General features: G+C 40.7%; 3 protein-coding genes across 10 annotated transcripts in view; 1 reads left to right on the top strand and 2 right to left on the bottom strand.

Annotated features, from left to right (window-relative positions):
- The window catches only part of TMTC3 (transmembrane O-mannosyltransferase targeting cadherins 3), a 69,581-nt gene extending 53,608 nt beyond the window's left edge, over positions 1 to 15,973 (bottom strand). Inside the window, exons 1-2 of one of the 2 annotated variants that reach the window (XM_059683741.1) lie at positions 15,868 to 15,973; positions 438 to 653 (exon numbers count right to left, since the gene is read on the bottom strand). In XM_059683741.1, coding sequence (XP_059539724.1) covers positions 438 to 626 — 189 coding nt within the window. In that variant the 5' untranslated portion in view covers positions 627 to 653; positions 15,868 to 15,973. Of the gene's footprint in view, positions 1 to 437; positions 654 to 15,775 lie in introns of both variants that reach the window. The other variant, XM_059683740.1, reaches the window with a different exon arrangement.
- LOC132226603 (uncharacterized) lies at positions 13,936 to 16,843 on the bottom strand. The gene is made up of 3 exons (XM_059681171.1): positions 16,823 to 16,843; positions 15,759 to 16,059; positions 13,936 to 15,547 (listed from the first exon to the last, which is right to left on the bottom strand). Exons 1-3 carry the CDS (start codon positions 16,841 to 16,843, stop codon positions 15,039 to 15,041), a joined length of 831 nt encoding a protein of 276 aa, XP_059537154.1. The 3' UTR covers positions 13,936 to 15,038.
- Positions 16,177 to 22,819, top strand: part of CEP290 (centrosomal protein 290) — a 121,235-nt gene continuing 114,592 nt past the window's right edge. For 6 of the 7 annotated variants that reach the window (XM_059683739.1, XM_059683735.1, XM_059683732.1 and 3 more), the window contains exons 1-5: positions 16,177 to 16,383; positions 16,959 to 17,088; positions 17,240 to 17,317; positions 18,350 to 18,419; positions 18,869 to 18,915. In XM_059683739.1, the coding sequence (XP_059539722.1) occupies positions 16,987 to 17,088; positions 17,240 to 17,317; positions 18,350 to 18,419; positions 18,869 to 18,915 (297 nt within the window). In that variant the 5' untranslated portion in view covers positions 16,177 to 16,383; positions 16,959 to 16,986. Of the gene's footprint in view, positions 16,417 to 16,958; positions 17,089 to 17,239; positions 17,318 to 18,349; positions 18,420 to 18,868; positions 18,916 to 22,819 lie in introns of all 7 variants that reach the window. The other variant, XM_059683733.1, reaches the window with a different exon arrangement.

Raw genomic sequence — 22,819 nt, 5'->3', positions numbered from 1 at the left:
TTAAAAGACTAAGCTAAGGTACACAACCAAGAAAGGAAACAAGTAATGCTTTAAAAAGATAAACACATCTTTAATTTCCTACCCATTTTTTTATAAACATGCTATGCCTAAAATTTGGGGGTAAAAAAATCTACTAATTGCTATGATGACAATGCTTGTAAAGAAAGAAATAGGGCCTGGCTAGTGTGCTCAGTGGTTGATCTGTGACCTATGAACCAAGAGGTCACAGTTCAATTCCCAGTCAGGGAACATGCCTGGGTTGCAGGCTCAATCACTGGAAGGGGTGTGCAGGAGGCAGCCAATTGATGATTCTCTCATTATTATTGCTTCTAGCTCTCCCTCTCCCTTCCTCTCTGAAATCAATAAAAAAGAAATAGGAGTAATAAACTACCAAAATATTTTAAAATCTGAGATTCTTATAATATGTAATTACTTACCTCAGACATAGGGGTTCCCCAGAAGTCATTCTGAAATAAAGTTTTTAAAGGTGTAGATGGATGCAGGTCTTTATTATCCAGTATTGCTGACACATCATCAAAAACAAAACCACAAAAGAGGCTGTTCCAATAGCAGGCAGTAACCACACCTACTATTAAGGTTATTTCCTTGAGGTTAATATCAGCCATCTTTTCCAAAGCACTTGTACACAAAATCTGGGGGGTGGGGGGAGAGAGATTATAAAGATAAAATGAAATAAGCAACGTGTGTTTATTTTTCAAATAAGTATAACTTTAATAGATGGAGAGTAAGCAAATGAAGACTGAATGCTAATTATCTCAGAGAATTCATTCTTCAAAGCTCAGCTTAAATGTCATCCATCTCTAAAAAAAAAGAAAAGCATTAGCTGATTACCTCTCTATATTCCTAATATAAGACAGAATTGCTCCTTTATATGTGTTTTCAATCCTCTATTAGAGTCCTTTATTACACCACTTAATCTTTAGACTTATCTTTCTAGCAAGCTAGATAGTGAACTCCTTATCAATTGTCACAGGTCAGGTTACCTGGGAAATAAATAAATAAATAGATATGATAACTTTTAAAAACTAGTAGGAAGTTCTACTATTTTATTATTTTACTAGAGGCCCGGTGCACAAACATTTGTGCACTTGGGGGGGGGGGGTTCCCTCAGCCCAGCCTGTGCCCTCTCGCAGTCTGGGACCCCTTGGGGGATGTCCACCTGCTGGCTTAGGCCCGCTCCCTGGGGGGAGCGGGTCTAAGCTGGCAGTCAGACATCCCCCTGGCAGTGCAGGAGCCCTTGGGGGATGTCCACTTGCCAGCGGGGAGCAGGCCTAAGCTGCAGTCAGACATCCTTAGCGCTGCTGAGGAGGCGGGAGAGGCTCCTACCACCATTGCTGTGCTGGCAGCCATGAGCCTGGATTGTGGCTGAGCAGAGCTCCCCCTGTGGGAGCTCACTGACCACCAGGGAGCAGCTCCTGCATTGAGCATCTGCCCCCTAGTGGTCAGTGTGTGTCACAGTGACCAGTCATTCCCAGTGGTTCTGCTGTTAGGGTCATTTTGCATATTACCCTTTTATTATATAGGATAGAGGCCTGGTGCATGGGTGGGGGCAAGCTGGTTTGCCCTGAAAGGTGTCCTGGATCAGGGTGGGGTCCCACTGGGGTAACTGGCCAGCCTGGATGAGGGCCGTTTTCAGGCTGGCCACACCCCCTTCAGGATGGGGGTCCCCACTGGGGTGCCTGGGCAGCCTGGGTGAGGAGCTGATAGCTGTTTGCAGGCTGGTCAAGCCCCCCAGTGGGGACCCTCACCCCATGGGGGTTTGGCCAGCCTGGGTGAGGGGCTGAGGGCCGTTTTCAGGCTGGCCACGGCCGTGGGCTGGAAGCAAATATCTGGGATTTATTTATCTTCTATAATTGAAACTGTGTAGCCTTGAGTGGAGCCCAAGTCCTGGAAGCCGGGGTTGCCCCTTGGCAACCCAGGCTCCCAGCCACTCCTTGAGCGGAGGCCATGGCAGCTGGAAGCAGGTATCAGGGATTTATTTGACTTCTATAATAGAAACTTTGTAGCCTTGAGCAGAGCTCAAGGCCCGCAGGGCAGGCAAGCTTGGCTTCCTCTATTGCCGGGGGCAACCCAAGCCTCCTGCTTGCTCCAGCTCTGTGGCTGCTGTCATCTTAGTTGGGTTAATTTGCATATTCGTCCCTGATTGGCTTGTGGACGTGGCTTGTGTGTGTAGCAGAGGCATGGTCAATTTGCATATTTCTCTTTTATTAGATTAGATGGATTTAAAGATCAACTATTACCTAAATCAGGGGTCCAAACTTGTAGCCTGAAGCCCTGTTTAGTTTGATCAAAAGGTTTTAAAAAATGTGTCTTGAATGCTATTATGCTGTTAACAACAGTTCCATTCTCTTTACTCAGACTGATTTGATTGATTTATGCTATCTACCTGACCCCTGGGGCATATGAGTTTATAACCTAGGTCTAAATCATGGCTTTTCTTTTTCCCATTACAACACTTTTAATCTAGAGAACGAACTTTATATGTGATAATATATAATTAAATCATTGCGTAGGAAGGATTCATTGAGAGAATGGTTTAGAATAGAAAGGACTACATGAACTGGAAGATACTGAAGAATCCACCCTATAATAAAAATAAGGTTGAGAGGTATTCTTACAAGCTGATGATATACTTTTCCAGTCAGAGTAGTGTCATTAATATCATTTTAGTGTTATCACTTGTGGATGGCTCCCCAAATTGTCCATATCCAAATCGCATTATCCTGTGAATATGTTACCTTACATGGCAAATGAGACTTTGCAGGTGTGTTTAAATTGAGGATTCTGAGATTAAGGAGATTATCCTGGATTATCTGGGTAAACCAATTCAATGGGAAGAGACCTTACAAGTGAAGAGTTAAAAGGAGTCTAAAAGCAGAGGTCAGACTGATATGATGGCTGGCTGGAGGCCACAAGCTAAGAAGTCAGGGCAGACTCTAGTAGCTGGAAAAGACAAAGAAACACATTTGTCATTAGAGCTTCAAAAAGAACCACAACCCCATTGACATCTCAATTTTATTCCAGGGAGACCTATTCTGAACTTGATTTATAGAACTGGAAAATAATAAATTTGTGTTATTTTAAGCTACTACATTTGTGGTCATTTGTTAGAGCAGCAATAGGAAACTAATAATCACTCACAGAGCCAGATGATCTGAGATCTGAGGTATACATGTATAAGAGTTCTGGTTAGATCAGAGAGAAAGAATAGGGTAGAAAGGGTAGGCAAAGATTTAAAATCATAAGTAAGATTTGGGGGATGAAAAAGGGAGTATGTACAAGCTCAGTGATCAAAAGTAATCTCACAGGGTGATCTGACATAAATTCCTAACTAGGAAAGTCATGATAGGTATTAACCTCCAGGCCTAAAACGTTTATCTTACCCTTATTGTTTCTGTGCATCTAGGTCAACACACCTTTGAAGTGCCTCTTTTTCAGATCCCTCAGAGGCATAAACACCCTCAAGTGAGCACATAATATAGTTTACTATCATGTACCTTGCTTTCTTTCACTTTGATGTCAATCTTCTTCCTTACATTCCCTCCTTAATTACAAATGTAGAAAAGAAACTGAAAAACAGTCATCCTTTGGGGTATTTGAGATCTTGATTCCCAGCAATGTCATCAGTGTGGCTCAAATAAACTTATAAAAAAATTCTCTACAGGTTTGGATGTTTCTTACATTGATAATTTACATAGAGATATACAAAAGCCTATGGGAAAACATTAACTTATCTTTAGAACCAGAAAGAAAACCTTAGAAAGAAATGAAACCTTTTCATTAAAACATTTTTCATTTCTTTAAAAACGTTTTAATTTTTATTTATTTTTTAAAAATGTTTTTAAAGAAATGAAAAACCCAATCCAACAAATCAGGAGTGGAAATTAGCTGTATCTTTTGAAGAAATATAGCTTTCAATGAAAAGAAAGGGCTTTTTCCATTATGTAAGGGTTCCTTCCTTCCTTCCCTTCTTCCTTCCCCCCTTCCTTCCTTCCTTCCTTCCTTCCTTATAAGAGAAAGTTTATTTAGAAAGGTATAAAGGTAGTAGGAGTGAGCCAGCTGGGCTACTTAGGCTCAGGAAACAAGTTAGAGGCAAAAGAGGGCTCTGGGAGCTCAGGAGTGAGAAGGGCAAAGGTAATATGCCTTGGGGGAAGGAGTAGGGGAAGGGCAAGGTGTAGGCATCAGGCATGCTCCCAGAGAGAGCTCTGTAGGGCTTCTATTGAATCCCAAAGTGATTTACCATCTCTAAATGGTACAGACTTGTACTTACACACCTTTTATCACACAAAAAAGTTAATGGTGCTTGTTTAAAGACTGAACAGGTATTTGTTTGCCTCAGCTCCTTCCCAAACATGCTAACATGACACTAAAGGTGTTAATTAAAAAAGAAAGAAAAAAAAAGGATATAAATTCACAAGAATGAAGACAATTGTGTAAATGAAAGAGGAGTTCCATGGAAAGTAATCTCACAGGGTTACTGATCATAAATTCCTAATTGGGAGGGTCATACTGGGTAGTTATGCCCCAGGTATATAGCATTTTACTAAAAGAATTATCTTTGCTATAAGCAGGCTGTGTCCATTGTTCCTGTGCATCTAAGTTAACGTATCTTTGAAATAAACTGTAATTATCCTCAAGAAAGCACACACAGTGGAACCTTGGCTTTCCAACTTAATTCACTCTGGAAGGCAATTTGAGAAGTGATTTGTTTGAAAACGGAATCATTTTTCCCCATTAGAAATGATATAATGAATTAATTCATTCCAGACCCACCAATGATTCCGTTTTTACCTTTCTTACTATATACAGTAAATGTTTAATCTATAAATAAACATCTCTTGCTTATATTTATCAAACCACCCCCTTCTAGCCTAAACAAGTTGATATTGTTGTAATAACCTGGTTATTAATTAAGAGGAAAGGAGTAGCTGAAACCGGTTTGGCTCAGTGGATAGAGCGTCGGCCTGCGGACTGAAGGGTCCTAGGTTCGATTCCGGTCAAGGGCATGTACCTGGGTTGCGGGCACATCCCCAGTGGGAGATGTGCAGGAGGCGGCTGATCGATGTATCTCTCTCATTGATGTTTCTGGCTCTCTATCGCTCTCCTTTCCTCTCTGTAAAAAATCAATAAAATATATTTAAAAAAAAAAAAAAGAGGAAAGGAGTAAAGAGAAGGCCAGATAATATAGGCATGGCATTTATGCCAGGAAGCTGCAATTTAACATTCTGGTCTGTTCCCCACATGGGGGAAGGGACTGGATAATAGATGCATGTCCACTAAGGTCTGGATGACCTGGGAAAGCGCTTGTCTGTCAATCACACCTGGGAGGGAATCACTATCTAGAATGGGCATGGCCACCGCAAAGGTACAAAATCTGAGATACATAGGCACCTGAACAAAGGGAGTGCCCTCTCTTGCACACTGGGTTCTTGGTTCACTTGTTGCTCACATGGACTAAAGTCAGCCTGATGCTGTGGTGGACTCAACTCCACCATGACAGAAACTTTGGACACTGGCTTTGCTTCTAGCTCTGCTGAAGCCCCCAGCTGCACCTTTTCCAGGACTTGTTTAAGGGAAATAGGACTTTGGAAACCGAGCGATATAATTACACACAAATAAAAATCACTCATTCTTCCTGAGATTCTTAGAAAATTCTTTTTCTCAAGATATCATAAGAACTCCACTCCTACTAGCAACAGTAATTCCACCCAAGCAATTCTCCAATAACAGAATCACTTTCAGCCCTGGTTCCAGGGGTAACTTTCAGGAAGTCCACATGTAGCATCTTCGCTTTTTCACATATCACTGCTTCAGAAATGCTGTCACTAGCTAACTGCTTTCCTTTATCCAAATCAACAATTTTGCTACCTCTTTAATTGCCTGTGATTACTGTTTTGTGTGCACTTTCACATCCTTAACATTAGCATTCTTGATGGCCTCTTTATGTTTTAAAATTGTACAAATAATCAATTTTGCCAGCAACAAAAGCATTCTCGCCTTTCTTTGTGCTGGAGAGATGCTTTTCGTCATGCTGAGGTATCAGCATGAAAGGGCCGCCAGGTCCAAAACTGAGTTTTTTTCTATAAACAACTTGGGCAAAAACCGAAGTGTTCGAGATGGGATACCCTGGTCATGGATCAAATCTGCAACCTTGACATATAAGGACAATGCTCTAACCAACTGGGCCACCTGGCCAGGGACCCAATGTTCATTTTTAAATCAGAACCTATTCCCTTTCAACTAGGGAATGTTACAGGGCAACATATATTTTTGCTAGTCAAATCTGACCCAATTCCCAGTTGGAGAATTCCCTCTGAGTTATGCAGTAACTGAGGGACTCCTTTCATTGGGCAAATAATGCAATCGATTATAACATTTTGCCTATTCTACAGCATTTTCATTGTGCTTATCACACCCCCAGTCCTCTGGAATGGTGGGTCTTACAAATGGTACAATTAAAACTCAACAAGTTAAATTTTCAGAAGCTTTTAGTCTCCCTTGACCAAAAGGTCTCCCTATAGTGCTTCTCAACCTGAGAGCTACTCCTTGAAAATACCACCTTTCTCCTTATGAAATAGTCACTGGTTGCTCTATGCGTCTGGAAGAAAGGGCATGTGAACCAATTTTACTCAGAGGAGACTTTATGCATTATTATCAAGGACTTATTAATTGGCTAAAATAAATTGATAAATTAGCGACTGATCCATTTTTTAGTGTGCTGAAAGGAGATACAAAGACTTCAAAGACTAGCTTACAACCAGGAGATTTCGTCTGCTGCAGCAATTTTCAACCTTTTTCATTTCATGGCACACATAAACTAATTACTAAAATTCTGCAGCACACCAAAAAATATTACTATATTTTTGGCCTATCTGACAAAAAATATATATATAATTTTGATTCATTCACACTGGTTGGTTATTGTATTAGCTGTTGTCATTTTTTCTTATGACAATTGAAGGGACAAGAGGTCAGTGCCCTGACTGAATAGTCAGGTATTTCATGTTTTAAAAATTCTTGTGGCTCACCAATGAAAATTGCTGGCTTACATAATACTAGAAAAATGACACAGAAGGCAATAGTTCATAGGATAGAAATAATCCAGACTGTTTTTTTTGTTTGTTTGTTTTTTTCATAATATATATAATGCTTGATGGCCTTCCCTTTACCTGCCCTTCCCATTTTGGGAAAATTCAGCCTCAATTCAAATCTCATGGGTTACAGTATTGCCCCATCCCCAAAAAATCAATAAGACAATGAGGATACTGAGAATTCCTAGAAATGAGCCTGCTGGGAGCTGTGAGACCACACTATCTATCTACCAAAAGGCTGGACATCAGTGCATCCTTTGGATTGATTTATGACCAAAAGGGGGACCTGTGGACAAAAAGTGTGCTTCTATGGAAAGTAACCTCACAAGGTGATCTGATCATAAATTCCTAACTGGGTAGGTCATGGTGGATAGTAATGCCCCAGGCATGTAACTTTTTAGTAAAAGTTTACCTTTGCCTTAAGCAAGCCCCCTCCATTGTTTCTGTGCATCCAGGTTAACACATTTTTTAAACTCTCAAGAAAGACATAATTTTATTATCTATCCTGTAATCCCATCCCGCCTTACTTTCTCTCACCTCCAAGTAATTTTCCTTCCATTCCCTCCTCCCTCTTTAATTTCAAATGTATGAAAATCTGCAAAATTGTTGTTCTCCAGAACATTTGAGATCTTATTTCCTCTCCAGCACATATTGTTTAAAAAAATAAAAGTAAAAGGACTTAGCCAAGTTTACATTTAGTATTGGAATTTTTATAGAATTTGAGTTGCTTTAGTGTTAAATGTAATCTACAAGCATTATTGTTTTGTTTTGTTGTTCTTTTTTGTCTGTTGTTTTTATTTCATTTCAATATATTAGCTTTATAAAAGTTTTTTAAGTATTGAGAACATTTGGCTTGTTAAGTCTAGCATCTAAAGTCCTTGAATACAAATAAACGTATTAAAATTACAAATGCAGTTTTAAATTAAGTCAACTTAACCAAGTTCTAAATGTAAATGATTAAGGTAATTTAGTTCTTTCAATTGGAGTTATCTGTTATTTTAAAAAATGATACTTTACAAACAATAATATTTTTAGGCTGAATTTAAAGGCTTAAAAACCACAAAGTTATAAAAATGTTACTTTAAGAAACTTGAATACCATGATTTCTAAATACAGTTAGGTAATTAAAAGTTATGTAGTCACTTTAAGTTGTAAAACAGTTTCATTCAGTAATTGAAATGCTCAGTGCCAACATAATAATCAAAAGTCTAAACTTCATTTAACTTTTGGGCTTATCCTCTATCCCAGGCTTGGGCTCATTGTAAATGAGAAGCCTGTTGTAATGAAATAGGGATTGTGGTTCCTTTTTCTTTCTTTTTTTTTTTTTCAACCTACATTCTTAAGATAAACCTTACATTCTTGTTAAACATAGTTTTTGAACACTATAAAGTTAAAGCAGAATGGAGAGGGAAAAAAAAGAAAGAAAAGCAAAAGGGCTTACTTGACCACTTGATTAACCAACAATGAGACTATCAGGTGGTTAAGGGTTCTTTGGGACAAAACCCCACATCATTGGTGACTATCACCTAAAGTTCCCTTTATATCAATTTCTTCTTCCTTCACTAGAAGGAAGCTCTCTGCTCCCTCCTTAGAAACTGGTGATATCCAGCTTTTCTTTGTTGAGGTTCCACCCCTACCTCCAACCACTCCTTCCACAGGTGGCTTTTTTGGGCAGAACCTCAGGTAAGTCCACAACTGGGCTCACAAGCATGCACTAGAACTACCTCTCTTTTTCACCTTATTAAGCAACCTTGGGTAATCTTTAAAAATTCCATTATCAGCCCTGGAAAGTGTGGCTCAGTTGGCTGGAGCATCGTCCCATGCACTGAAGCTTGATTCCTGGTCAGAACACATATCTAGGTGTGGTTTGGTCCCAATTGGGGTACGTTCAAGAGGCAGCTGATCATTATTTCTCTGGAACATCAATGTTTCTCTCTCTCTCTCTCTCCCTCTCCCTTCCTCACTCTTAAACTTGGTATAGATAGGGGTTTAACGATGAGGTGATAATGTTTACTGAGTGGATAGCATTAAAAAATGTTTATTAGTTGGATATGTGAACTTGGCTAGGCAACAGTAGTAACACTAGTATTCTAAAACTAACCTAGGAGTTGCTATGAAGGTATTTTGTAAATGTGGTTAACGTCTACAACCAGGTGACTTTAAGTAGCCCTGGCTGGGTAACTCTGTTGCTTGGAGTGTTATCCAGATACATCAAGGTTGTGGGTTTGATCCCATCAGGGCACACAGAAGAATCAACCAATGAATGCATAAATAAGTGGACAGCAAATAGATGTTTTTCTCTCTAAAATCAATAAATGTTTAAAAAATTTTTTTAAAGATGAATTTAAGTAAAGGAGATTACACTCCATAATGTGGCTAGACCTCATCTAATCAGCTGAATCACCTTAAAAGCAAAACTGAAGTTACCTACCCTAAGAAAAAAATTCCACCTCAAGACTATAGCATTAGGTCCTCCTGGAGAGTTTCTAGCCTGCCAGCCTACTCTACAATTTCAAACTAAGAGACCCATAATATTGTAACTCCATTGTCTTTATTTGATGCATACATATGTACATATGTACAAATGTGTGTGTGTGTGTGTGTGTGTGTATATCCACCCACACATTTCTTCTGCTGGTTGTGCCTGGGGACACTCCTGCCTATGGTTATCCTGCTTGATTAAGACTAGATATCTAGCCTGGCTGGCATGGCTCAGTGGCTGACCATTGATCGGTTCGATTCCCGGTCAGGGCACATGCCTGGGTTGTGGGCTCGATCCCCCAGTGTGGGGGGTGCAGGAGGCAGCTGATCAATGATTCTCTCTCATCATTGATGTTTCTAGCTCACTCTCCCTTCCTTTCTGAATTCAGTAAAAATATATTAAAAAAAAAAAAAAAGACCGGATATCTAAAAGGTAGGGGGGGAGGTGGGTCTCAGCTTAAAAAGCTAGTCTAGTACTTGTGGCCATATCATCTAGTAGGTTAGCCTGAACGTCTTAAATGGTGACTTTAGGAGAGCAGGAAGGCAAGTCCCAGTGTGCAAGCTCTTTTCAAGTCTCTGCTTACTGCATTTATACTTTTAAACATCAACAAGCAATGTAAACCCAGAATAAATGTGAGAGAGGTTATAAATGGGCCAAAATTATAGATTTTTTGAAGGTTCTTCAAGGGAGGGAGAGAGAGCTAGTTCTCATGCAGGTCATAAGCTCAGTTGTGGAGTCATCTTAGATTTTGTCCAAAAGAGCTATCTTCAAGGGTAGAGGTTAGGGCAGCCGTGGGCAAACTACGGCCTACGGGCCGGAATCCGGCCCGTTTGAAATGAATAAAACTAAAAAAAAAAAAAAAAGACCGTACCCTTTTATGTAATGATGTTTACTTTGAATTTATATTAGTTCACACAAACACTCCATCCAAGCTTTTGTTCTGGCCCTCCGGTCCAGTTTAAGAACCCATTGTGGCCCTCGAGTCAAAAAGTTTGCCCACCCCTGGGTTAGGGGAAAGAGGGTAGAGGTTAGGGGAAAGGGCATAGACAGGGGGAGACATAATTCACTGGAGGCCATTACCATAACAATGTAACACATTACTGTTACATGTTAGCTGTGGGAATGCTACAAACTAGATGCTGATGTCCCCCCCCCCCCCCAATCAAGTTAAATCCTAAGGCAACGCCCAATATGATGGCATTTGGAGGTGGGGCCTGTAGGATGTGATTACATTGTGGGGGTGGGGCCCTCATAAATGTGATTAGTGTCCTTATAAAAGAGATCCCTTGCCCCTTCTGCCATGAGAGGGTACAGAAAAGACCCCCTCAATGAATCAGGAAGTGGGTCTGCACCAGACACTGACTGAATCTGCTGATGCTTTGATCTTGGACTTAACCGGACTCCAGAACCGGGAGAAATAAATCCCTGTTGTTTATAAATCACCGAATCTCCAGTACCGTGTTAAAAGCAGCATGAACAGACTAAGGCAGGCACACAAGCATATTCACACAGATGCATATGATCTGAGTGGATGGGATGACTGATTTATGCTTGCTTGCAAAAACAGAATGTCACGACATATGTGCAAAAAGTTCAACTGCAAATGAAGACCACTCATGAGCTACATTACAGACATACAAAACAATATAATTCCTTCAACAAAATTGTACTGATTGTTCACTTTTTCTAATAATACAACATTTTAACTGTAGAAAAAAACTTAACCTGCAGGAAAATTTTATATAGATCTGGGAAAATTTAGCTTGAAAAGGAAAGTCTTCTCAGTTCAATAATTTCATGATTATACCTTTTTCAATAGGAATAATCGACTATATTTTATCAATATTTTATAGCTCATAAAACTTGGCCTGTTAAGTTTGCAAAGTCTGCATTCACTATGACTCCCACTAATCTTTCCAGTCTCCTCAAGTTGAGAGAAGACAAGTACCTGCTTGGTGCATAGATTCCTCTCCATGACAACAAGGCAAAACAAAACATTTATTATAGACAAGTGGATATTAAATTGCTCATGGCCTTGCCTTATTTCAGAAGCTGGAAAAGCTACAACTCATTTTCTTGATAAGGCAGCAAAACGGCAATGGGAGTAACATCTAAGGAATGAACATAGGTTGATTGATAAAGAGAACAGAGGTAGCAATTACTAAAAGCAAGTCTTTCTTGTGAAATGAATTTGGTCAGATAAAACTACTCATAAAACCACAGAGAAGAAAGAAGGCAAGTCCAGGCAAGTGTTCCTGTAGTAAAGCCATTTATAAAATTGTCACATAAACCTTTTCTCTTGAAAAGGTGAAAACTGACTAATGAAGAAAATATGCTAAAAAAATAATGGTGAGTTTTAGCAATTTTCCTCAAAATTATAGAAAGTGACAGAACTAGAACTTGAGTTAAATTTCTTGATTCTGAGTTAGTTACAAACATACTATAGTGCATTATGACCTAGATCAGTGGTCGGCAAACTGCGGCTCTTTGGCCCCTTGAGTGTGGCCACGAAGTTTCAATCGCACTGTACCACTGTATGTGCGCTCCCGCACGTGGTATTTTGTGGAAGAGCCACACTTAAGGGGCCGCAGTTTGCCGACCACTGACCTAGACCATAGATAACGCATTTTAGCTCAAAATTATTTTTAGAATGAGTAAAATAATAAAATTTAAGCAAGATTTTGCATTTAGCCAGGACTGTAATTGAGATCTAGGTTGCAATCTTAGCTTCCTTAAGTATTAGGGAATTATTTAGTTTCTCTGAACCTGTTTTCACTATTAAAAAATGAGAATAAAACATATTATTAAAAAGAAAACAAACGAACAACAAAAATTTACCATTAGACCAGATACCTTGAGTTGTTGGGAATATAAATACGAACAACAGGGTGAGGGAAATAAAGGGTAGAAAAAAACAATACAGACAAAATAAAACTAGTAAAAGAATAAAAAGGGCCCTGGCTCATGTGTCTCAGTGGTTGAGTGTCGTCCCTTGCAGGTTTACTGAAAGGTTGCATGTTTGCTTGTCAGTCAGGGCACATACCCAGGTTTCAGGGTTGATCCCCAGTTGGGGGGTGCAGGAGGCAGCCGTTTGATATTTTGCTCTCACATCAATGTTTCTCCCTCTTCCTTCCTCTCTAAAAATCAATACAAAAAATAAAAACAAATAGGAACTAATAGCTACAATGAATGAAAAAAACAAGAAAAGTAAGGTTCTAATATGTGCTTAAGAAATACTATTCCATTTCATACCTATCTTCCCTTGCTAAATTATGACTTAAAAACACTGAACATGAACAGTATTTAATTTGCCCTGGCCAAATGGCTCAGTTGGTTGGAGCATTGTCCTGCAGACCAAAGGGTTGCTGGTTGAATTCTGGATTGAGGGTTCAATCACTGATCTGAGCACAAATGGGAGGCAACTTAAGGAATATTTCTTTCTCCCTTCCTTTCTAAAAGTCAATAAAAATAATATCCTCAGGTGAGGATAAAAAAAAAAAAGGCTTATTACTGGGAAAAGAAGATTATTTAATTCACCTTCTTGAGTAAACAAAGTTATATAATTAGAATATGAAATATTTACTATAAATTGCAAGATTGAAGTACAAGCACTTTATGAATATTAGTTAACAGCATGCCTGAGGAGGCAGTATAGCAGATTCAAGCAGGTACTCCAGCCAGAAAGACTGTGTTCAATCACATAATTTAAGATTGATTGAGCAGAATACTTAACCCCGCCAAGTCTAGTTGGAAAATGAGAACAATATAAGCACCCATTTCACTGGATTGCTATGAAGATTTAATGACAAAGTTGTAATACTCAGATCAGTACGGTATTGGTATAAAAACAAGCACATAGATCAACAAACAGAATAGAGAGCCCAGAAATAAAGAAACCAGGAGTATACACTGAGGAAAGGATAACCTCTTCAATAAATGGTGCTGGGAAAACTGGAGAGCCACCAGAGGCAGAAAAATGAAAGTGGACCGCTACCTTACACTGCTCACAAAAATCAACTCAAAATGAATTAAAGATTTGAACATAAGTCCGGAAATAATAAAAATCCTAGAAGACAACAGGGGGTAACCCCTTGACATTGCTCTCTTGGCAATGGATTTTTTGGATTTAAAACCAAAAGCAAAGGCAACCAAAGTCAAAATAAACAAGTGGGACTAGATCAAACTAAAAAGCTTCTGAACAGCAAAGGTAATCATCAACAAAATGAAAACAAAACCTATGGAACAGGAGAAAATATTTGCAAATATATATCTGTATAAAGCATTCATATAACTCAATAGCAAAAAAACAAACAAACCCCTCCCCCCCCCCCCCCAAATAATCAGATTAAAAATGGGCCGAGGAACTTTTCCCAAAGACACAAATGGCCAACAGGTAAATGAAAAGCTGCTCATCACCAATCATCAGAGAAATGCAAATGAAAACCACAATGAGATATCACCTTACACCTGTCAGAATGGCTGTCATCAAAAAACAAGAGATAAGTTTTGTCAAGGATGTGGAGACAAGAACCCTGTGCACTGCTGGTGGGAATGTAAACTGGTGCAGCCACTGTGGAAAACTGTATGGAGGTTCCTCAAAATTTAAACATAAAACTACCATATTATCCCTAATTCTACCCCGAATATCAGAAGGAAACAAAACCATTCTCGAAGAAATATCTGCACCCCCATATTTATTGCAGACTGTTTACAACAGCCAAGTCATGGAAACAAAGTGTCCATGGAGAGATGAATGGATACAAAAAATGTGGTGTATATACACGATGAAATATTAATCAGCCATAAAAACGAAGAAAATCCTGTCATTTGCATGAATGGACCTTGAGGGTATTAAGTGAAATAAAGTCAGATAGAGAAAGAGAAATATCGTACTCTCACATTTGGAATCTTAAAAAAAAAAAAAAAATGAACACATAGAAAAGACTGATCAAAAGTTACAAATTTCCAGTTATAAGTTCTGCAGATATAATGTAGAACATAGCTTTTAGGTGTTTTTTTTAAAATAATGAATAGTATTTGACATATTTCAGTAAAGGATTAGGAAAAATGATAAATCTGATGTCTTTAAACAGCTCTCTCAAAAGTTATTTGTTTTTATTTTTTACTAAGCTATTTCTACTGAACCATGTGTTTTGTAAAGAAACCTATCCTTTACTTTAATAGAAAAATTTATTATCAATTATAGTAAGGAAAAAAAAGTGCTTTTAAAAAAAAGATCGATGAAAGACACGAGTCCAAACAGTTGAAAATGCCTTTTAGAGTTCAAATCTATTTTTTTCAACTTTAAAATTATTTTTATCTTTATTGTTTAAAGTATTACAGTTGTAAAAATGAGGTCAGCATTTTTATTTTTCCAAAACATGCTGCTATATAATATTAGAGCCCCGACAACAGAGATGGGAGGAAATAGAGTTAAGACATATTTAGATGTTAAAATCTACTCCAGTTGTTAATGACTTGAACATGACCGCTAAGAGTTGAAAGATAAGGGGAAGGAAGGCATCATGGATGGCATTCAGGTGTCGGAGGAGTTTTTGTAATAATCCAGAGGAAATTTGAAATGAGTAGGTATTGGGGACCCTATGAAAACTATGGCTTCTTGAGAACGTATCATACTCCAGAATGGCCGAGAGAAGAGGGAAGAGCCAGACTTGCACCAACAAGAGTTGTAAACACCACAGGTGCTTTCTGAGAAGGGCACCTGCGTGCCCAGGTGAATGACGGGAACCGTGAGAGCCGGGCCCCTTGCCCCTGCCCCCCCGCAGTGGCCGCACCAGTTCCAGCCTCCCCTCCGGAGCCTGCACTCCCCGCTGACTCCTCCGGCGCAAAGGTCCCGGCGCGCAGGTGAGGCGGCGGGTGCGCGGGGGCGGGGTCCTCGCCGATCCTTCACTCGCGCCCAGAGGAGGATCGCGACCGCGCGCCCCTCGCTCCACTGCACACAGATTCTGAAACCAAAAAAAGGCTAAAACTTTTTTCTCCCTAGTCTTCCTACAGAGAGCGGCACCCGGGCCGCAGCTAGCAAACGCCTGAGGAGAAGGCGGGGTCTCCCCACCTCTTCAGACTCGCACCGGGCCCTTCCTCCCCAATGGAAAGAGCTCCCCTAAGCCGGGACAGCTCCCCTAAACTCCTCCCCGGCCGCTGACCGCCCGCCCGCCCATACCTGCGAGCGGTTCCACCAGGGGGGTGGCTTAGGGAAACCTCAGGAAAAGCGGGCCAGCGAGCAACGCCACCAAAGAGACAGTCATGGTCTACCTCGTCCAGGTCAGTAGCGCAGACGCGCCCCGGCCGCGGCTGCGCCTCCCGCCTCCGGGTGGATCCCCACCGCCCCAGTTCGCTCGCAGCCTCGCACTGCACGCCGGGAAAGGCCTCCCTCCACTGTTCCGATACTTCAGTTCCCAGGATGCACAAGTTTCCAAGAAGAACTGCACCCTGGGATTTGGAGTCCTAATCCTACGCCTTGTCCTTGTCCTTAACGCAGAGTCCTGGGAACCTGCTGGGGGATCTAAACGTAAAGCATCACCCACGGTCGTGAAATGTAGGCTCTTTTTGCATCCGGGACCTTGTCCCAGTCTTGGCTGGGTGGAGAATGGTGTCGCCTAGCAGCCGCCGCCGCTATTGCTTGCTGTGCTTGCTGGGAACCAGTTGGCGGGATTCAGTGTCCGCTTGGAACCGCGCTGGGGAGCGGTCGGGCGTAGCTGTGGGCCCGGCTTGGTGGATGCGGTAGATAAGAAACCTCCGCTGGTTGCCAGGCGTGCTGGGTGGATCCTGGTGAGCAGGAGCTGCGAACCTCTTCCCACGCAGGTTCTTTAAGCCTCAGGGCCCGTGTGCAATAGCCCAGCTTCTCCGCCCCTTAGTCTTTGCTTCGAAATCCGTCTGCCTTCTTGCTTCAGCCCTGTTTACTCCGACCCCGATGCACTCCTTTCAGTCGTTTATTTCTGCACTCCACCTCACGCCCGCCCCCTCTCCCCCCCCCCAGCTCCTCCGAATCAGGGGTCAGCCTTCCAAGCACCCCCGCGCTTGGCACCCTTAGATGTTCGCGCGCCTTTGGTGGTAAAGGGCTTGGAGAAGGTTACTCGAAACCTTAGTTCTGACCTAAATTAGTTTTAGCAAGAGAGTTGTCATAGTTTATTTAGCCGGTACAATAATTGATGGTTTGTACCAACTGCTCTAATTTTGAGGAAGTCTGTTTTACTCACATATTTGTTACACAATTAAGGAGCCATAGCATAGCTCTTTGCTAACACCAGAGTTATAATAACGTTACCTATAAAAAGTGTAAATTACTGTAAAAACAGTAATGCTGTTTACCTTGAAAATGCTAATATCCACCTGTTTTGTTTCAGACGTTAAAGCATTGCTAAAGAATTCAAGATGCCACCTAATATAAACTGGAAAGAAATAATAAAAGTTGACCCAGATGACCTGCCTCGTCAAGAAAAATTGGCAGATAATTTATTGGTTTCTTTATCCAAGGTGCTTAATTGACAAATAATGCGTAGATATAAACATATAACTATGCTGAACCTAAGTTGTCCGTGAAGTCATGAGTGGTTTAACTGGAAGAATTTTTATATTTTGCTTGAGGGTTATAAAATATAAAATAGTTGCTTTTCTGTTTACTTAGGTGGAAGTAAATGAGCTAAAAAATGAAAGTCAAGAAAACGTGATACACCTTTTCAGAATTACTCAGTCACTAATGAAGGTTTGTATGTAGTAGGTTTTAAAAACAGCTTTGACTATTAGAAAAATTTAATGATCTGTTCTTAAATAAGTTAATCTTTGTGAAAGTACCTAAATCACCACTAAAAAATGAGATATCATCACATGTGATTGAGAATTTTAGTGTGTAAAACATTGCTAGTTTTTGCTCTAAAGTTCCCAAAAGAATATGTAGGGGAAACAGAATGGGTATGCTTAAAAATAACATAGGGAGGTCCTCTGTTAATTATAATAACATAATCCTGAGGTAGAAATGAAAAATGCAGATGACTGCTATAGGGATTTGTTAGAAGGGGAAGAGAGTTAAGTGTGAGAAGACCTCATAAAGGTCAAAGACTGATGTTGTTTTAGATAAGTGGAAGGCAGTGGGAAAATGTTAAGGAGCTTTTAGGGCTGGAGGCTACCATAAATAAAAACTGGGAATTGAGAATGTGTATATTCTTTACAGTTGAGGAGACACGTGCAAAAAGTTTATAGCAGCTTACAGAGGAAACATGGTGGGTATTTGTATAGTTTGACAGCCTTGTTATTTTATGTTGTCAGCAGTGAGGACTCATTAAAGGGTTTTGAGCCACAATTGATAGATACAAAACTATGCATTAGGAAGGCTAACGTGGATATGTTAATAGGACAAATTGAAGGATATAACATAAAGAAGGAGACTAAACATAAAATTATGGACTTAGAGTAATGACAGAATTGAAAAAAGAAATAGAAAAGAGAAAAAAAGATATTGGAAAATATTACAAAAGGAAACATTAGCGATACTTGATATATAAGACTTGAGAGAAAAAGAGGAAACAAAGATGTTTTAAACTGTTAAGAATCTAGAAATTATAGCCTTAAGAAGGAAATCATGTAGTATTCATGTAACAAATATTTATTGAATGTCACTGTGTGACAAGCACTGCAGACACTAAGTATTGGGAGAGCAAATAAAATTCTCATTTTCAGTTCTTACATTCTAGTTTAAAGGCATATTAATGTTACCTTTTTTTTTTTTTTAAATACTTAGATGAAAGCTCAAGAAGCAGAGCTAGCTTTGGAAGAAATTGATAAAGCTGGAGAAGAACAAGCAAAAGTTGGTAAATACCTTGAGAAAAGTTTATGGTATTAAGAGATTAGCTAAAGAACATATGTGCAAATTCCATGGACACAGACAACAATGTGGTGAAGACCAGAGGGAGGTGGGGTTGGGTGCAGCGTGGAGGTGGGCAACGGGAGGGAAAAGAGGAGACATCTCTAATAGCATCAACGATAATTTTTAGAAAATTTATGCTGTTAGATAGTGGAATCCATTTATTCACTAAACAATAGAGAATTAGCTTTAATATAGTCTATAAAATTTGTATATTCTATTTTGAAAGATCACTCCAACTTTATGGGTCTGGTATAAAATAGTTTTTCCTCTTACATAACAACCATATAAAATCATAATATAATCTTTAAAAAGAATTAATTTTATTGAAATTTATTTAAAAGCTTGATAAATCTGACCATTTGAAACACTTATTTATTTATTTATTTTAAACAGAAAATAAATTCCAAACTGAATTAATGAGACTGGAAAGTGAACTGGAGGTATGTCCTTTTGTATTCTCTAAGGTATAATTGTTGTTACTTTTATTATTTGGAATTGTTGTTTTTATATTTTTATTTTTATTGGTTGGAAAAATTGCAAGAATGATATTATATTCATACTTATTTGTTCAATATTTATTTCACATGCCTATTATGTTCCTTAAATTCTATTAAGAATTGAGCATTCAATTGTGAACAAAATAAAAACATTCAATAATCCTATAGAGGCTATGGTTTAGAGAGGTATACAAAGGATTACTAATAACTGGTAGAGTGAGGCATGTGGAAATTTGAGGAATAGTGACAGAAGGTATAATAGAAGCATCTTTTGAGAAAGCCAAGCAAGAGTAAAAATAAAGTTATTGTTAAGGAGCTGAATATATTGAGATTCCTGAGAATATGGAATGGGATGTGATACAAATGGGTTAGATTTTAAAAGGAGGAAGGGAGCATGAATGGATGTGTACAGAAGCCTTTAGTTTGTAGGTTTTGTGCCTGGAAATTGAGAGAATGCAGAGAATCTGCTAAAATTAAGAGTAGGAGATGTGTAGTCCAGTTTTAAGGAAGTCAGATAAAGCAGGACATATAGAGATTACTAGATCTGGAGTAAGACTATGTGAGTTCAAGTCCTGATTCTTTTATATGTTAACTCAGTGAATTTTGTTTTTTATTTCCTATTGTATATTCTGCTTCTAGGATAATACCAACTATTCTCAGTACTTACTAAGTAAATTAAAAAGTTTGATCCATTCTGTGTTAGTGTATGGCCTGAGAGTTGCTGTTAGAATAGAAGAATAGAGCTATTGGAGATGTTGGTAAGAAAGTGGTTGAAGTGATGATTATGAAATCCTAGCTGAATAGGCAAGTAAATCAAGATTAGAGTGGTATGAGAAGTTAGGGAGAAGAGGAGTCAAGGGATTAAAGGGTCTCATGAGGTCAAAGGCAGATATCTACACTAATAAAAGAGAAACATGCAAATTGGTGTCACTCCACTACACCTGCCAGCCAATCAGGGCGAGTATGCAAATTAACCCAATAAAGTTTGCGGCCGGCTACGGAGCTGGAGGCTTGGGTTGCCCCCGGTGATGGAGGAAGCGAAGCTTCCCGCAGCTCTGGCCACTGCTCAAGGAGTGGCTGGGGGCCTGGCTCACCAAGGGCGACCTGCCCTGGCCGCCGCTCAAGGGAGAGAATAACACACAGGCGCTGCCAGGAGCCTGAGAGATCAATACAGAGGGGCGCCTGTTCCAAGACTCCACGGTGCAGCTGGGGCAAGCCCCCAGCAGACACACACACACACACACGGGGCGCCTGCTCCGAGCCTCTTCTGCCAGACTGTATGACATCTACTGAGGGCTCCTGGACTATGAGAGGGGGCAGGCTGGGCTGAGGGACCCCCACCCCCAGTGCACAAATTTCGTGCACCAGGCCTCCAGTCCTGGAAATAAAGCAGAGAAAGCTCCTTCCTGAACAAGGTCCTGGTGTGGGTGTGGGAGTGGGAATTAATAATGAATTCTAGAAGCAAGTTAAAAAAAAAAGGCCAAGAATGAAAGTTATCTAATCTAATAAAAGACAAACATGCAAATTGACCATACCTTCACTACACCTTAAGCCACGCCCACCAGTCAGTCAGAGCAACTATATGCAAATTAACCCAACCAAGATGGCAGCTGGCAGCCACGGAGCTGGAGCAAGCAGGAGGCTTGGTTGCTCCAGTGATGGAGGAAGCCAAGCTTCCTGCCTGCCGTGGCCGGTTCTTAGCTCCACTGAAGGCAACAAAGTTTTAATTATAGAAGATAAATAAACCCCAGATACCTGCTTTCAGCCAGCCATGGAGCTGGAGTGAGCAGGAGCTGGCTCTGAGCTCCACTGAAGGCAACAAAGTTTCAATTATAGAAGGTAAATAAATCCCAGAATAATAAAAGAAACGAGGCTGGGAGATTCCGTCGCTGGGGGGGCTTGGCCAGCCTGAAAACGGCCCACAGCCTCTCACCCAGGCGGGCCAGGCAACCCAGTGGGGAACCCCCACCCTAAAGGGGGTGTGGCCAGCCTGAAAACAGCCATCAGCCCCTCACCCAGGCTGGCCAACCTCCATGGGGTGAGGGTCCCCACTTGGGGGGGCTTGACCAGCCTGCAAACAGCCATCAGCCCCTCACCCAGGCTGGCCAGGCACCCCAGTGGACCCCCACCCTGATTCAGGACACCCTTCAGGGCAAACCAGCTGGCCCCCACCTATGCACCAGGCCTCTATCCTATATAATAAAAGGGTAAAATGCAAACTGACCCTAACAGCAGAACAACTAGGAATGACTGGTCACTATGGCACACTCTGACCAGCAGGGGGCAGACACAAAATGCAGGAGCTGTCCCCTGGTGGTCGTGCACTCCCACAGGGGGAGCTCTGCTTAGCCACAAGCAAGGCTGACGGCTGCCAGCACAGTGATGGTGGTGGGAACCTCTCCCTCCTCAGCAGCACGAAGGATGTCCGACTGCAGCTTAGGCCTGGTCCCTGCTGGCAAGTGGACATCCCCCGAGGGCTCCCGGGCTGCCAGAAGGATGTCTGATTGCCAGCTTAGGCCCAATCCCCTGGGGAGCTGGCCTAAGCCAGCAGGTGGTCATCCCCCGAGGGTTCAAGACTGCAAGAGGGCATAGGCCATGCTGAGGGACTCCCCCCCTAGTGCACAAATTTTTGTGCACCGGGCCTCTAGTCCTATTAATAAAAGCCCAGCAACCGAACAGCAGAATGACCAGAATGATCGATCAACCAGTTGCTATGATGCACACTGACCTCCAGAGGGCAGATGCTCAATGCAGGATAAGCAGCACTTCTACAGCAGGCAGATCCCCACAGGCCACGCCTTCCACCAGTGCACGAATCCCATACACCAGGCCTCTAGTATAGATATAAATATTGCTTAGAGCAGTGGTTCTCAAACTGTGGATCGCGACCCCTTTGGGGGTTGAACGACCCTTTCACAGGGGTCACCTAAGACCATCAGAGAACACATATATAATTACATATATTGTTTTTGTGATTAATCACTATGCTTTATGTTCAATTTGTAACAATGAAAATACATCCTGCATATCAGATATTTACATTACTATTCATAACAGTAGCAAAATTACAGTTATGACGTAGCAACGAAAATAATTTTATGGTTGAGGGTCACCACAACATGAGGAACTGTGTTAAAGGGTCGCGGCATTAGGAAGGTTGAGAACTACTGGCTTAGAGAGTCTTTTGATGGAAGACTATGACCATGTGCCAAAAATTCTCAATGAATTTTTTGAGTGATTGGGAAGTTGGTAGTTTGCTTCTGTCCTGAGTAGGTAGAGATCTGTAGCTGGGTGTATTGAGGTTTTGCAGAATAGTGCAGGGATGATAGCTTGGAAGTTGCATAAGTAAATCATCACCTCTTGACCCTGAAATATGTGGATGTAAATGAGCATTTTCCGATTGACAGAGTTTCAAAGCAACTTAGTATACTAAAGGAGCCAATTGCAACTACGGCAAGGATTTGGAAAGGATCTTTCGGTAAAAAAGATTGAGGATGTAAAATATTACCTTATCTTGAAGAGGATTTTCAATAGCATGAAGGAAAATTTTTGAAGCATGGGGAAAAGGAGGAAAATTTAGTTAAGGTAGGGTAACAGAATCTGGTGAAGTGATGAATGTAAGACAGATTAGATGACCAAAGGATTCGAAGTTTTGGATCATGACCCAAAATAACAGGAATGTGAAGTGAAATGGATTTAGTCTGCTGCAATATTTTAAAGATAATCAGATGAATAACTAAATTCATTGTAATTAAAATTAAGCATTCAGTTCTTTAGTTGCACTAGCCACATTTCAAGTGCTCGTTAGGTACATGTGGATAGTGGCTCCTATGCTGAACAGTGCAGA

Source organism: Myotis daubentonii, chromosome 2, assembly GCF_963259705.1.
Source record: "Myotis daubentonii chromosome 2, mMyoDau2.1, whole genome shotgun sequence".
Taxonomy (NCBI): Eukaryota; Metazoa; Chordata; class Mammalia; order Chiroptera; family Vespertilionidae; genus Myotis; species Myotis daubentonii.
This window is presented reverse-complemented; position numbering and strand designations above follow the sequence as displayed.

What these genes read in the sequence shown, in the direction of transcription:
- LOC132226603 (XM_059681171.1), bottom strand. Translation starts at nt 16,843, where the DNA reads ATGCTATGGCTCCTTAATTGT. An exon ending in TGCTATGGCTCCTTAATTGT is followed by an intron (nt 16,060 to 16,822) that starts GTAACAAATATG and finishes GCGTAGGATTAG; the next exon opens with GACTCCAAATCCCAGGGTGC. An exon ending in CAGGTATGGGCGGGCGGGCG is followed by an intron (nt 15,548 to 15,758) that starts GTCAGCGGCCGG and finishes ATCTGTGTGCAG; the next exon opens with TGGAGCGAGGGGCGCGCGGT.